Below are 17,157 nucleotides of genomic sequence, written 5' to 3'. Positions count from 1 at the left end.
GGATGTAAAGATATCTTTATTTCCTACGTACACTGCAAAACTGGCCGAGTTCCTCCAGCATTTCTGTGTGGACTTACTCCAGATCAATCGTGAGGAATGGAAATCTCCCGCATTTTGCCACCAACTTGGTGGCTCCACTAGATACATCTCCCAGACTGGCCCAGTGGTGAAGTGAAGCCGAAAGCAAAAATGACAGTCTTCCAGCAGTCCTACCCCCCAAAACTTGTATTACAAGCATTTGGAAATTCTTTCATTACACTAAATATTTGCATCATCTATCTTTATGAACATGAAAGCTGATGTAAAATAGCAGCTAGTAATTCTCTGATTTATTTTATTGTCCCAAGTGCATACATTGGCATGGTTAGTGAAGTGGTTAGTGCACGCTGTTACAGCACAAGGTTTTGAATCCTGTGTTGTCTGTAAGGAGTTTGTATGTTTTTCCCATGCCAGTGTGGGTTTTTCCTTGGGATTCCGGTTTCCTCCGACTGTTTGAAACATACTAGGGGTTGTAGGCTAATTGGGTGTAATTGAGCAGCACAGCCTCGTAGGCCAAAGTGGCATGTTACTGTGCTGTATGTCTAAATTTAAAATTAAAAAAAAAGATTGCACTCCAGTTCTGCTCACCTAGAATCGCAGTATTGAAAGAGATCAGTTCCTTTTCCTTCCCATCATTGTAGAAAGCAAGATGCCATGTGCCTGAATCCAGATACTGAACAAAAACAGCCTCGTTTATGACCAAGGTCTGGATGCTCCTCCTCTCGCGTGGTGACTCGATCACACTCCATTTTTCCTTGCCATCAAGGCGTTCCATGAAATCATACTGAAACCAGAAACAAAAGCATGCTCAGTGTAAAATCTCCATCAAATCAGCTCAGATTTATCTTGTTAAATGAAATAATCTTCTCAACGATCATCTTAATTAAAGAATTGTCATGAAAGAAGCAATTGAACCATAATCAACTAAAAAGAACCTTAGCCCTTGTTTAAAGCTGCTTCAACTCTGTTAAGTGATTCCATCATAATTTTCAGAGTGTTTGCTTCATCAATTAAACTGATGATTACCACTTGATAATCAGATTGATTGTCTCATTTTATTAATCAACCTGAGGATGTCATTGTTCTTCAAATGAACAAAAGAGAACTGTCTAAGACCAGTGATTTTCAACCTTTTTTTTCTTTCCGCTCACACACCACCTTAAGTAGTTCCTGTGCCATAGATGCTCTGGGATTAATAAGGGATTGCTTAAGGTCATATGTGAGAAAAAGATGAGAATCACTGCTCTAGACCCATTTTGGTGGAGGAAAATTGTCATTGGCCCATTTCCTTTGGAGTTATGAAACCGTACACATAATGAGTCAATTAGGTATGATTAAAACCGTGGTTTTCAAACTTTTTTTCTTTCCCCTCACATACCACCTTAAGTAATCCCTCATTAATCACATGGCACAGGGATTACTTAAGGTGGCATGCGAGGGGAAAGGAAAAAAAGTTTGAAAACCACTGATTTAGAGCACTGTCCAAAAAAAAGATGCAGTATTTACATAATGGACAATATTGAGCTTAATTTTAAACCACAGTCCTGTGCTAGTTATGTGAAGTTTTGAACTTGCACGTGTGAGGTTGCACATGGAATTTCAAGATAAACTGGAGTTCAAATGGTGGTGCTGAGGAGAGGGCTCAGATGCTCATTGCACCTGACCTGTCAGCTCTGCAATAGAACTCGCTGTATCATGATCCCATTCATTTCAATTAAGGCATTCTTTCTGCAAAGAAAGATAAATGACTTTCTTATTTTATTTTTGTGTATTTAAATTTGTACAGTGTATTAATATGTCTCAATTAATTAACTCTTTTTAGTTTGTGCATTTTTTAAATTAAAGCAATTCAAATGTCTTATGTCGCATACGTAGCCAACATATCCTGATCCGACGACGAACTAGGTGGCACTGGCCTTGCAGGAAGCCTCTTGGATGTAGAACATCAGCCTGCCTCTTCTTATGCAGTACGAGTGAAGGTGAGTGAACAGATACTGAAGGTGACAAGATCCGGTTACTTGTTTCATCATATGCTTCATTCCCTTAATATATGGCAGATGGTTTGCACAGCTAGATCCCATATATGGTCAGCATGACCTAGGAAAACTCCCTAATGTTGATTGAATAGAGTTATGCCTGAATTCAAAAAATGGCATCTTTGAAAAATGCAGAAGTTAAATCACCACTATATGGAATAAGACTTGATTACGAGCATGCCGTGAAGTTAGCTCTTAACAATTTACATTTATATAGCATCTTTATTCTCATAAAAATATTTCAAGATGCCTGATGGGAGTGTTACCAAACCTAATTTGATGTCTACAATCTCTTGTTCAAAAGATAAATAGTCACCAACTGTGCTAAGCTAACCCTTGATAAGACAAAATAACGAAGCCTCCTGGAGATCTTACAGTTGTACGGATCTCTGCCAATGCAAAACACAATTAGATTTCTTGTTTTTCATTCAGTGCAATAGCACTGTTTATATTTTATTCAACCTATTAGTATGCATTACAGAAATGACAGATGACACTGAGTTACTGTGAAGCTATTATTCAATCATAGACTTCAGATGATATCCACAAGTTTTCCTCTCACAATGTCTGAAACCATCTGGATCCCTTGAAAAAATATCCAGGCCATTAATCATTCACATTTCATATTTATTTCTATATTTCACATAATCCTTGTTATAAATGCTGAATAATTAGAGATACACTCAAGGGAAGCCAAAGGGATCCCACCCAATACAGAAGGAAAATTGAAAATGCAGAACAGGACTGATTACTGTTTGTTGAGATTAAAAGCACGGAGGAAAAAAATACATACTGAATCTTACATTGCCTCAAAATGTTTGAAACACAATTGCATGAAGTTTGAAGTTCAGGTACCACTGTATTGCAATGAAAAGCAGCAGCCAATAAGGACCTCAAACAACAATATGATAATGACCATATAATTAAGTTTAGTAATGTTGGCTCAGGGTTAAATATTATCCTGGACTTCATGGTGAAATCCATTAGACCATTCTAGTGCGATTGAATGCACTCAGAGACAAGTAAAGAGAACAAACACGCTTTTAATAGCTTACAATCAATGGTCAGTAGACACAATAGTCTTTAGGTGAATCTGAAGTAAAGCAGGAAAACCAGGGTTTATATTGGAGTAGGTGAGGGTGGAGCCAACTATCTGAACAATACATAGACAGTGAATTCCAGTTCACTGCATTCACGCCTTCCTTCAGAATTGAGCCTGTCGGTGAAAAACAAAGATCATTAATTCAAAAAAGAACTTAGTACTTTACAAATATTTACGTTAAGTCTGTCAGGAGGTCTGGTAATTCTGGTTGAGCGCCACAGTACTGGAGGACTTTGGGCTCCTCAAACCTCCTGGACCCCCTGAGGTACAGAGTCAGTAGGTCTCGAGGGCTCCAGCTCAGGTCATGGAGTGAATTAGTCCACTTCCTGAGCAGTGTCCTCTGGGACCTTGAGTGGGGTACTGTAATTCCTGGCACACAAGGCATCAGACTCTCAGTTCCGGCAGGTGCCAGGTCTCTGATGGAGACTATGTTCTCTCTGCCGAAAGGGTATGCCACATAGGCATACGTTAGGTTAGGGTGCAGCAGGTGCACCCTCTTGATCAGGGGGTCTATCTTGCTCCTCCTCATGTGCTTTCTCAGCAGGACTGGCCCCAGTGCCATCAGCCAAGCTGGGAGAGTAGTCCTAGACATGGATTTCTTCTGGATTGTAAACATAAGCTCGTGAGGAGTTGCATTGGTTGCCGTGCAGAGGAGCGACCTTAGGATTTCTTGCCAGTGTGAGTCTGGAAGACCTTTGGACCAGAGAGGCAACTTCATGGCCTTCTGTACAGTTGCGTTCTCTTTTTCAACTTGTCCATTACACTGGGGATTGTAGCTAGTCATCCAGCTTGAGGAGATGCCCCTTACAAGCAGGTCCTGGCATAGCTCTTCGCTCATAAATGATGAGCCCCGTCACTATGGATATAGCTGGGATACCTGAATAGAGCGAAAATAGAGTGCAAGGCCATGATGACCGTGGTGGTGGTGATGTCAGGGCAGGGGACGGTGAATGGAAAATGTGAATACTTGTCGATAACGGCAAGATGGCCACTGCGGTACCCCGCGATGCTTCACTTCTGATGGGAGGTCCTGCCATGAGACACAGCAAGAAGAAGCTGGCAGCAAACAGCATGGAGAGGCAGGGGCCGGTCCTTCGGGACTTAGGCATGAGTCGAGCGATGATTCGGGTGTTGCACATAATGCGGATCCCTTCTTTGGGTTCTCTTTAGCCCAGCAGACCTTCACCCAGTGCCCTTGCTTAACGCATCCAGCACACACAGAGTCCTTTGGGGACATCGGGTGCGGGGGTGCTTTGCCTGTCCACAGATGTAGCATCCCCAGTCGTGCGTGGCCACAGTGGTCTGTGCTGGAGCTGCGGGGGTTGCAGGAGCCCCAATGACTTGGTGTTCTGAAAAGGTGCCACTTTCGCCCATGAGGGTCATCAGCTCCCAGTTGGGGTTACTCAAGTGCTTTCGCCAGCTCCAGGGTGCTGACCAAGTCTTTCTTCTCCAACTCCAGCAGTCGCTGCCTCATGTACCTTGACCTCATTCCTGCCACGAGGGTGTCCCAGATTTGTTTCTCCTCTCTCACCCAGGCTGTGGCCGCTTGTCTTGGCATTTTCTGGTCAGGGGCCATAATTCAAGAACATAGTCATCAAGCGACTCACCCAGACGGTGCTGACGTTGAGAAAGTTGGTGCCACACCAGCACATCATTTTGGGACCTCGTGTAGCAGGCCCTCAAGCCTTCTATGGCTGACTCATAGGTGGCACAGTCTCTGATAATAACATATCCTTTGGGGCTGACGAGAGAGAAGTGCTGATCTCAGGAGACCATCCGAGTTGAAGATGTCTTGTGTGGCAGTCAGGTAGGACTGGAAGCACTCCAGCCAGTAGGTGAGTTCCTCTGGGGGCTCAGGGGACAGAAGGTCAATCTGGAACATGCCTGGCTTCAACAGGTCTTCAATCCCCTTTCAAAGTAAGCTATTAAGGTTGTAGTGTAACTGAATGCATTCAGACAAGCTTACAATCAATGGCCAATACATACAATAGTCCTTAGGTGAATCTGAGGTAAGGTGGGAAAACTAGGGTTTATGTTGGGATAGGTGAAGGAGAAGCCAGCCATCTGAACAATACATAGACAGTGAATTCCAGTTCACTGCAACCATAAGGAGTAGAATTGGGCCATTCAGCCCATCGAGTCCACCTCCAGCATTTTTTCATGTCAGATTTACTATCCTCTTCAACCCCATTCTCTTGCCTTCACCACATAACACTTAACTCCCTTCCTCATGAAGAACTTATCTACCTCTATCATAAATACACCTAATAACCTGGACTCTACAGTCATCTGTGGCAACAAATTCCATAGATTCATCACCCTCTGGGTAAAGAAATTCCTCATCACCTCTTGTACAAGGGACACTTCTGTATTTTGAGTCTGTGCCTCTGTACCCTCTAGCGCCAGACTCCATTCATTAAATGCTTGTCCATATGCTCACAATATTCCAAGTGTGGACCGACTAAAGCCTTATAGTTACATCTCTGCTTTTATATTCCGCCTGCCTTGAAAACTCTACCTGCAAGTTAGCCTTTTGGGAATCTTTCATGAGGAATCTTGAACTCTTGGCCTGTTTAGAAAATAGTCCCTCCACCAAAGTGCATGATCAAACATTTCTCTGTACTGTATTCCATCTGCTATTCCCTTACCTAATCTCCTACCCTGTGGCGGTGCACATCAGTGACGGCAGGCAAACTGGCTCTGTGTGTTACGGTCACGGATGGCACTGCCGGAATCATCTTTTCTGCTGGCCATGTTGGGTCCACATGCAGGCGGGGCTACATCATGATGTCATTTCCAGCTTGAGGGCGGGACTTACCCATGGCCTTATAAGTCGCAGCACGGGAAGTTTCAATGAACAACTTGAATGCAGACGAGCCCACTGAGTACTGATCTCGTTCTTTTGACTCAGTTTAGCTGCTGCTAAAACCCTGCTTTTTTGTAGATTCAGAACTTCGCCAACTCTACCTACTCCTCCTCCTATCCACAATTTTGGCCACAAAGCTGTCAATTCTGTCATCCAAATCATTGATGTCTGACATGAATAAAAGCATTCCCAGCTCCAAGCCCTGTGGAACACTACTAGTCACTGACATCCAACCCGGAAAGGACCCTTTAATTCCCTCTCTCTGCCTCCTTCCATCAGATAATCTTCTATCCATGCCAATATCTTTCCTATATTATACACTTTATTTTTTTCCCAACAATCTTCTGAGAGTGCAAGGCTTACTAAAGTCTCATCTGCAGGTGATCCACCTGACATTGCATCACAACACTGGAGAGTACATTTATTGTCGAACTTATTTTTCTAGATAGGTGTTTTGAAAGGTAGTGGACACAGCCAAGGGCATCCCTGGGCTAAATCCCTCCTCACCATCAAGAACATCTACAGGGAACGCTGCCGTCAATGAGCAGCTGTAATCATCAAGGATCTACACCACCCAGCACACACTCTGCTCTCGCTGCTACCATCAGGAAAGAGGTAAGGGTGCCAGAAGACTCTCACCAGCAGGTTCAGGAACAGCCATTCCCCCTCCACCATCAGACTCAACAACAAACTCAAAAAAGGATATATTTAAGGACTCTTAGTTTTGCACTTTATTGATTGTTTTTCTTTCTTCTGCCAGTTTGTTTACATTTCTTTATTTGATTCCATTTGTATGCTAAGACAGTTTTTTTTTGCACTGCCAATAAGTGGTAATTCTGCCTCACCCACAGGAAAAAAAACATCTCAGTGTTGCATATGATGTTAGGTATGCACTCAGACAATAAATCTCAAACAGTCTCCATTCGGAAAATGCAACCGAGCTACCATTAAGCCATGCTAAAGATATAGTTGGTCAACAGAGTCAAAAGATTGAACCTGGCACCCTCACAGATTTAACTATAGACTTCTATGGCCTTCTTGATCCACAGTCCGTGTTATACTCATGTAGACAAACTTTCCTATTTATTTTGCCAACACTTTCTGCCCTGAATTCCCTTTATGTTAATTATTCAAGCGCATCTTGCAGCAAATTCCACAATCTCATCAGCCAATTAGTAAACTATTTTCTTGAATTCTTCATTGGAATAATTAGTGACTATCTTTATTGGAATAATTAGTGATCACTCGGCTGAGCACTGGCATACCTCAGGGCTGTATGCACGGGCAATTTCTGGTCATGCTACTTACCCACAACTGCCATGCCAGATCTAGCTCTAACAGCGTCATCAAGTTTGCAGATGACACAACAGTAGGTGTCCTCGCCAGCAACACGGATGAGTCGCACTACAGAGAAGAGGTGAAAAATCTTGTGATGGCGCGAGAGGAACAACCTGCATCTCAACGTGGGCAAAATGAAGCAGATGTTAAATGACTTCAGGAGGACCAGGAATGACCACCCTTCACATCAAGAACTCTGTAGTGGAGAGAATGAGGAGCAGCAATTTCCCTGAGTTCATTAAACTTGTGACCTATCTTGGACACACAACATCTCCTCGTCAATAACTGCACTTCCCGAGAAGACTGAAGCAGGCAAGGCTACTTGGCCACCATTATGTCAACCTTCTACAGGAGCTCTATCGGGAGCATCCTTGCTGGCTGCATCGCAGCGTATTATGGTTGCTGCAGAGAAGTGGATTGGAGGTCAATCCACAGGACTGTAAGAGTGGCAGAGAGGATCACTGGAGTCTCCCTCCCCGCTCCATCGATGTGATCTTTCAGGATCGTTGTCTGAAGAGGTTGCTGAAAATCATTGAGGACTCCTTCCACCCTGCACACAGTATCTTTTAGTTTCTCCCATTGGAAAAAAAAAAGATTCAGGAGTATCAGACACAGTCCACCAGTGAGAATGCTGAACAACCAAAGGAACTGTTCACACTGACCATCCCAGACTCTCATTGACACAAAAGAATATTTATTTGTACATACGAATACATTTCCGGCATATCTTGTTTGTCTGTTCGTGTTACATCTGGCAATGTGTCTGCTTTTTTTTCCACCGAGGTCCAGAGAACACTGTTTTGTCAGTTTGTACTTGTGCAGATGACAAATAAACGTATTTACAGATTCCATCTACATCTATTAATTCACCTAATAAATATGAAGATCACCATTGAACCAATCCACAGCATCCTCAAAATCAGAATCAGAATTTATTGTTATGAACAAGTCACAAAATGTGGTGTTTTGCAGCAGCATCTTTAGTGCAAACATCCATATTATGAACCATCTTACAACAATACTATCTAAAAAAAAAAAAAATAATAGTGCACGAAAAGTCAGGCAGTGTCTTTGGTTCATTGATTGTTCAGGAATCTGATGGCAGCGGGGAAGAAGCTGTCCTTGTGCCATTGAGTGCTCATCTTGAGGTTCCTGTACCTTTATCCCCCGATGGTAGCTGAGTGAAGAGGGCAGTGGTGGGGGTCTTTGAGGATAGAGGCTGATTTTTTAAGATATCCTCAATGAAATGGTCTGGTGCCTATGATGTCGCAGGCTGAGTTTACAACCCTCTGGAGTTTTTCCTTGTCCTGAGAGGTGGCACCTCCATATCAGGCAGTGATGCAACCAGCCAGAATGCTCTCCACAGTCCATCTGTAGAAGTTCTTGAGAATTTTCAGTGACATATCGGATCTCCTCTGACATCTCACAAAGTATAGCTGCTGGAAGGCCTTCTTTGTGATTGCATCAACATGGAGGCTCCAGGACAGAACCTTGGAGACGTTTACACCCAGGAATTTGAAGTTTTTGACCCTCTCCACTACTGAGCCCTCAATGAGGACTGGGTCGTGTTCCCCTGACTTCCCAGATTCCTTCAGATTGAAATATCTTATTTACATCTATCAATTCACTTAATAAATATTAAGATCACCATTGGACCAATCCACAGGATTCTCCTTTGTTAATGGGAAGACCACAACAGTCAAGAAAGTTATCTTCATGTCTGAGGGCAAAAATTCAGTTCAACCCATCTGTGACACTGTGATGACAGTGTATAATGTTTATTTGCTTCTACAACCCATTTTGCAGTCTCTCCTCATAACCTTTTCAAATCTCTCATCATCTCTCTGCATTTGCCCAGAGGCAGTGAGCAACAGCTGGAGGGGATGGAGTGTGATGGATACAGTCATGCATTAACTTTGACAAAAGAAAATGATGCAGAGGAACTTACAACAAGGGAATACAAAATATGTAGTCGGCTTGAGCAGGTCTGTGTCCATTAATAGGAGTGCTTGGTTACAGCATACTCACTGCACACATTTCTGGTTGATAGAGACAGCGTACATTGGAAATACTATAAATTTCTCACATCTCTCAATGATTGGCAATGGGTCCCTTTAATGTGATTACTACTAATTTGATTGGTTAAGCTTGTATTGCTGTGCCATTCGAAAGATAATGCAAGGAGCTTTGGGAAAGAATTTGAACTCCATTTTATTATTTTGGGATAAAACTAGAAATCCCAAGGGGCAGCATGGTTAACATAGGGGGTTAGCGCAACGCTGTAACACTGCTGGTGACTGGGCTTGAATCTGGCTTTGTCTGCAAGGAGTTTGCTCATTCTCCCTGTATCTGTGTGGGTTTTGTCTGGGTGCTCTGGTGTCCTCTCACTATTCAAAATTTGCCTGGGGTGCAGGTCAGTTGGGTGTAATTAGACGGCCTGGCATTATGTCTAAATTTAAATTTTATTTAAAATCTTGCAGACCTTGCATTGGAGTCCTTCTTTTCTATTCTATATAGTCACAAGAAGGACAAAAGGGAAGTTATGTAAGTTAAAAAAAAAAGTGGGGAAAGATCTCACAAGGCGTATATAATGTGAGAAAATGTGTAATTGTCCACTTTGGCAGGAAAGCTTAATTTGTAGATTTTCCTAGGGTCATAACAGTGACCATCTGCTCGGTTTCCTTGGTCTGCCTGAAAGGTGTTGGTCTTCCAGCACAGTGAGATGTCAGTTAGAAAATGGTGCGGCCTGGCACATGCCATGGTGCAGGAGTACGTGCTGAAGGATGCACTGAGGCATGGTGCAGCCTACATGAGGGCATTGTTAGGGAAGGAACACATTATAGGGTCTTTCCTGCTCCCGGGCATTAAGGGGCTCAGGCAGTGGGGAAGCCCCCCAAACAACAAAGGAGAGAGTAACTCCAAGGGCCATATTAGTGACAGGAGATGTTTGCAGTAATGTAAATGGTTAATGTTCAGCAATGAAATGTATATATGAACTTGACATTAAGAATGTGTACATAATTTGCATTGTTTTGTTTTGTATATACTTTTATTGTGAATAAAGTTGATTAAAAAAACCCACAATTAATCTAAATGAGGAAAGTTTGAAGAGCTCGAAGGAGCACAGTGTTCTGGGTATCCTACAGGATAATTTGTAAAAGATGAGTATGCAAATAATTAGGAATATTAACAGAATTCTATTTATTGTGAGGGGTTAGATATTAAAAGGTGACAATTATTCTTCAATTACCTGAGGTGTTATTACAGACCACACTTGGAAATATTATGTGTCGGGCTGGTTTCCTTATTCAGAAGGATGTAAAAAGAATTTGACTATCCATGGATGCGGAGTTCCTCCGGCATTTTGCTGGTGTTGCTGTATTGGAAGTAGTTCTAAGAGGTTTGCCAGTCTGATGCCTGAAATGGATGAATTGCCTTTCAAGGAAAGATTGCAAAAGTTAGGCTTGGTAAAATGATTGAAGTACACAAGTCCTAATAAGGATGCAATGTTTAATGTTGTAACCAAAATAATATAGCAGAGACCATTCCATTGTATGTTTTGATAATTCAGTAAGGTTAAAGCTGGTTATGAAGAACAACACAACTCCATATTTGGCAAAGACATTGAAATACTATTAACCATTGGGTAAGGGACACAACCCTGATTAACAAATCCCAAGAGAATTCTAAGAAACATGTACATATATGGAGAAATCTGTTTGAATGTTCTGGAAAACTAGAAGTTTTCCACACAGCAGGCTCCCTTGGGGTGAGACAAGCTACTTGTGGCAGTGCTTCTTGCTGTGACAGGGTTCTCATGCTTTGCAAAGTGAATTTAAAAAAACATTTTGCAGTTGTATTCGTGTTTGTTTATCAAGCACTTTAACATGAAGGAACACAAAAACTGCAGATGCTGAGATCTTGAGTGAATAATGAGATCCTGGAAGGTCAGGCAAAATCCATGAAGAGAAATGGTCAGTTAACCTTTTGGGTCAGGATACTTTATCGAGAACCTGAGGCATCTTGTGAGGTGATGTCAAGTGAATATTTTCTCTGGTGGAAAGATATAAAACTGGTGGTCATTGTTTAAGTACAAGGGGGTCACATTAAACACAAATTGGTTGAATTTTCCTCTCTCAAAGGTTGAAACTATTCCTCAAAGTAAAGTCTTTGAATATGTTCAAGACAGAGGTAGATAGATTCTAGAAGAGCAAGTGGTTGAATGGTTACCAGGTGGCGAGTTCAGACTGAAAACAAATGAACTCTCATGTGCAATCAGCACCTTTGAGAAATCCCATGTCTTTCCCATGCATTTGGTCACTTTCCCCAATATATTTTTGAGTGGCTTCATGTCATATGTTGTCTGGTTATAGTGTAAGCCTGCTATGTACCTTCGATTGAGGTTCTGTGTTAAAATCCTGATATGCAAGTAAAAAAGACTCCAGAGAAATAACTACATAAAGCTTAAAATGGAACAGGCTCATCAATTCACTGTGGGCATAATTCACTGCAAAAATTGATTTTGGGCTCAGGTTTTCACTGGCTCTCTCAAGACGTATTACTTGAAGGAGTTTGCTTAATAGAAATCAATGGATAAAGAGAATAGATTGTTTTATTTCGGCTGTGCCTACTTTTACTCAGCTATTAGGTGTTGTATTTGGGCTATATCTGAAAGATTATTGGAAGTGGTGACAACGAGTGAGTTCTAAATGAGGTTTGGCTTAGAAAAGTTGGGCTGAAGGGCTGTTTCTGTGCTATAAACTCTTTGAAATGTCATTGACGAAGCAGGCAGAAGAGTTCGATTATAAATGAATCTGTTATATTCAGACTCAGAATTTATTGCCATGAATAAGTCATAAAGTTCATTGTTTTTTACTGCAGCAATCACAGTGCAAACATTCATATAAACCACCATTTATATGAAAACCGGGCACAAAAAGTCAAAGTCAGGCAGTGTCATTGGTTCATTGATCATTCAGGAATCTGATGGCAATGGGAAAGAAGCCGTCCTTGTGCCTCTGGGTGTATGTCTTCAGGCTCCTGTATCTTTTTCATGATGGCAGCAGAATGAAGAGGCCATGGCCTGGGTGGCCGGGGTCCTTGCGGATAGAGGTTGGTTTCTTTTAGATGTCCTCAGTGGAGTGAAGTCTGGTGCCCGTGATGTCGCAGGCCAAGTTAACAACCCTCTGGAGTTTTTTTTTTCCCTGACCATTGGCATCTTCATACCAGACAGTGATGCAACCACCTTCCACATAGACCTCTAGAAATTTTCAAGAGTCTTCGATGACATACCGAATCTCCTCAAACACTTCACTAAGTATAGCCACTGGCGAACCTTCTTCATGATTGCCTTGACATGGACGCTCTAGGAACAGATCCTTGGAGATGTTGACACCCAGAAATTTGAAGTTCTTGACCCTCTCCATTAGTGAGCCCTCGACGAGGACTGGTTTGTATTCTCCTGACTTCCTCCTGAAGTCCATTATCATCTCCTTGGTTTTGCTAATTTTGAATGCAAGGTTGTTGGTGTGACGGCACTCAATGAGCTGATCTATCTTGCTCATTGCCGTTGTGATCCTGTCAAGAATGAGTTTGCATTTCGTTTTGTAAATGTTGGGAGGGAAATTGGAGAAGGTGGTGTGTGTGTGTGTGTGTGTGTGTGTGTGTGTGTGTGTGTGTGTGTGTGTGTGTGTGTGTGTGTGTGTGTGTGTGTGTGTGTGTTAGTTAAGCAACAAAAATGAGGAGAAAGGAGATCACTTGGCCATCTAGATTTTAGTCCATTTTTGCTCATGGGAGCTTGCTGTGTCATAAGATGTTGAGTTTTCTACACTTTTAAATACACTTCATTAACACTAAAGTAGTTTGAAATTGTCAGAGATTCCAAAAGAAACTGCATCATACATTGATATCCTAAATGGATACCTTCTATCATTTTCTGAGCCACTACCTTGTGTTTCTGCCTCACACCCGATGTTTAGAAATCACTCCTTGAGCTGACAGCCTCATTACTTGTTGGAGCATGTAAGTAAGAGGGACTTCAATGAAATCTCAATCTGCAGCGATCAACAGAATGCAGCAATTTTAAGCAATCAACTAGATTTATAACAGTTTTCAGCACTGAGATTTTGTGGTGCAGAAGAGCAAGACATTAGTTGTATGTAATGAGTCGTCCTGTCAGGTCCCATTTATTGTGTGCAAGACTCACACATTAAAAGACTCTCTCTTTCATTCATGCAATAATCCCAGAATATCATTATAAATGGTAGCTTGTTTCCTTTTTAAAGTGGCAGAAGATAGTGATTGAAGTGACTGGGCACTTCTTGTCTTTCCCTGATGAAGTGGTGTATTTGGCGTCTGTCTGTCAAGAAGCATCTGCCTCAGCGCTGTTCCCTTGCTGCCAAGAAAGTTCTTCCTGACAGTCCTGAGGGCAGCAAGCTCGATAGCAAGTGCTCCTTGTAACTATCCTGAGTGCTACAAGTGTGCATCTTATTGCTGTTCCCATGACAGCAAACATCTTCTCATTAGTGCCCCACTACAAACACACATCATGCAATTTCCCTGGGAGCTGCAACTTAATGTTCATCATCATCCCTGTACTTGGCACACCCATCACAAATGGCCCTTCAGAAAATGAGCATCCCCACTGCAAGTGGTCATGTTGTCATTAGTCTGACAGTATCACCTCAGAAGATGTGTACTCCTTGATACTTCCTTTTTAATATTGACCAGAAAAGTGCATTTACCTCTCAGCACCATCCCACATCTCAGCACCATCACTGTGTTGACATTAAGTTTCTTACCACATCTTTGGAGGAAGAAATGAGGTCCTTAAACAATCCCATTTGGAGCAAGAGCCCTCCTCTAATTGATCTCATAGAAACAAGTGCCTTCCTCAGGAGTTCCCAAGAAACAAAGTGCACTTCCTGCATAATCTTCATAGATTCTCCCAACACTCTCTGCGAATTCTTCCTCCACAAAACCAAATGCCTTCAAATAAACACAAAGGCCCTCTCCACAGACCCCTCAAAACCACCTTGCATTGTACTACAAAATTAAGCACCTCCTCAGAACTGAGATGTCCAAATGTCCTCTCCACTCAGTTCCCTCAGAAACAGGTGACCTAAAATTAAATAAACTGAAATCTGAATTATCTAACTTATGCTTTTGATGTCGTCAAAATATAGGGACCTTTTCACATTTCACCTGGTCATGCCCTAAGGTAAGATTTTTCTGGGAGGATTTGGGGAATCTCCTGGAACAAATTACCAGAATTCGATACTCTCAGTTGCCAGAATTGTTTTTATTGGAGGAATTAGCTGTTATGAGACCTAAAATGAGGCTGTTGAAATATCAATATAAATTTGTTAAGCTTGCTTTAGCGGTGGGCAGGAAATGCATAGCCATTACTTGGAAATCTGATTTCCAATGGAGTCGGATCCACTGGAATTCTGAAATGTATAGTTTTGTTCCCCTGGAGAAGATTATTTACAACCTCAGAAATTGTTAAGTTTTTAAGAATATGGAACCCGTACTTAAGATACAAGGGGGTTAATCTTTGATGATTTCCCCTCCGGTGTCCATTACCACTATCTCCAGTATCCCTAGTGATGTCTAGGACAAGACATTTATCCCTTAAGGGATGAAGTAGTCTCTGCATGAATCACATAATGTTTCATCTGTATGTAATTAATGCTTTTGGAAAACAAATGATTTTGTCACATTTTTTTCCCCTTTTGTTTGGGGGAGGTCTTTCTCTTTTTTTCATTTTCCTCCTTTTCTTTGAAGGATTGGCACGGGGTGTAACTTTGTATTTATAAACAATAGTACAGAATTTCATAATTGTGATAATGTGTTGATTTTTATATTCTTTGCATATAAACATGTAGGTTGGTATTTTATTGTATATATTTGTAATATTTCTTTGATTTTGTTTGTTTTGTAACCATGCTGATTGAAAATTAAATAAATAAAGGAGAAAATAAAACAAGTGACCTCTTGACACAGTCCTCATGTAACTCTGCAGCCCCCATAGTTTTCATCCAACTGAATACACTCCCCACATCATGACCACAGGACCAAAAAGTCCCATCATGCATTCACCATGATGGTCCCTCACAAAGCCAAATGCCTCTGCCATACAACCATCACAGAATGAAGTGCCCCAACACACAGCCATCACAGAATTATAAGCTCCCCAAAGCACAAAGGCACAAAAACAGCTAGTGTCTAAATAGCTACAAAGAACCATGTCTTCCCTGCACATTATCTCTCGACCATTGTTGTACCCTGTTGCAATTTCTTCATCAATAACACTGGACAATAAAGGGCCCTGTCAAATTTTTAGAGTACTTCCAGTATACAAAGCCATGAAGTGCCACATGTCATTGACAATTCATTTTCTGGAAGATTTCAAGAGGATGATATATTACTGACTTCCACTCAGAGCCGAATTTGATCTTTTACGTGATTGATAGCCAGACATACAATCTTGATAAAATGCCAAGTTAATACCCCACCTACACATGCAGAGTGGCTAAATGATATTATGTCTTGCTTAAATTTAGAAAAAAAAATAGATATGCTATTAAGGACTCAAATATTAAATTCCAAAAGACATGGGACTCATTTACGGACTACTACCATAATCTTAAGATTTAGTGTTGCCCAGGATTTTTGGTGCTGTATTGTCCCTCTCCTAGAGGGTGTTACTTCATTCATACATGTAAAATTTCAACCTTGCTTAGAGGAAGAGGTTTTGACATTTTTAAACTTTGTTTTCTTTTCCTTTTTTCTTTTCTTTTGTTGTTATGCTTTATTTTATTATTAACAATGTGTTCTGGATTCTTTAATTATGATCATACTTGTAATCTACTTTTTCTAATTTTGTGGCACATTGCATAATTGTACCATTCAATTTTTTATACTTTAAAAATCAATAAAAATATTTTAAAAAGACAATTCATTTTCTGCATTGACATTTGGACTTTTTTCCCTGCTATTCTTGGTTCAGTCAATGACAAACATGGTGAAAGGTTTCACCAGGACATTGTGACCATGGAAAAGCAGTATCAGGGAAACTAGAATCCATCAATGTTGGCCAACTAATGTTGGACACTGACACAAGAGACATCAGATGCTGGGTACAAACAAAACTCAGTGGCAGGACATTTTTAGACCAGTTGAACTAATGCAATGTCAGGATCATTATATAATCAAACAGGCCAAATTCAAAAAAAGTTAATTTAATGTTTCTCTAACTTCCTACATGATACAGCAAATCTGAAATTATCTTTGTATTCAGCTTGATGTTGTCTCTCATGATCCCCATTTTTTTCAGGAAGCAAATCTTTTGAAAAAAAAATGTTGTCCTTTCAATTAGTGCTGCTATTTTCAATTTAGTTTATTTTGCAATTATTACTTGGAGGAAATTGTAAAGTAAGAATTTGAAATCACAATCTTTACCTGAGTGTGTGAGGGATGAAGGCCTTTTCTTATGTACAAGCCAAAAAGTGCATCCTTTCCCAAAGAGACATTAAACTTGATGAACTGTGGCCGATCGATGTATAACTGAGATCTCCAGAACACGGCTGGAGGTACTTCCTGCGAGACTCTTCGACCGATGTCCAGATTTCCCAAATCAATGCTGCTATTTTTGAGAGCAACTGTCCCTGTCAAAAAGAGGAGAGACTTTAGAACATGTACTTACAAACTAGCTGAATTTAAACATTTTATGGCTGGATCCCAGGAAATTATGAGTTTATTTTTCTGTTTCCCTG

General features: G+C 41.1%; 1 protein-coding gene across 1 annotated transcript in view; it reads right to left on the bottom strand.

The window, feature by feature from the left end:
• The window catches only part of tenm2a (teneurin transmembrane protein 2a), a 767,339-nt gene that overhangs the window by 121,228 nt on the left and 628,954 nt on the right, over positions 1-17,157 (bottom strand). Inside the window, exons 8-9 of the mRNA XM_069898186.1 lie at positions 16,844-17,027; positions 628-823 (exon numbers count right to left, since the gene is read on the bottom strand). Of these exons, the coding sequence (XP_069754287.1) occupies positions 628-823; positions 16,844-17,027 (380 nt within the window). The remainder of the gene's footprint in view (positions 1-627; positions 824-16,843; positions 17,028-17,157) is intronic.

This window comes from Narcine bancroftii, chromosome 9 (genome assembly GCF_036971445.1).
Source record: "Narcine bancroftii isolate sNarBan1 chromosome 9, sNarBan1.hap1, whole genome shotgun sequence".
NCBI classification, from domain to species: Eukaryota; Metazoa; Chordata; class Chondrichthyes; order Torpediniformes; family Narcinidae; genus Narcine; species Narcine bancroftii.
The sequence above is the reverse complement of the archived record's forward strand: the minus strand, read 5'-3'. Positions and strand labels throughout refer to the sequence as shown.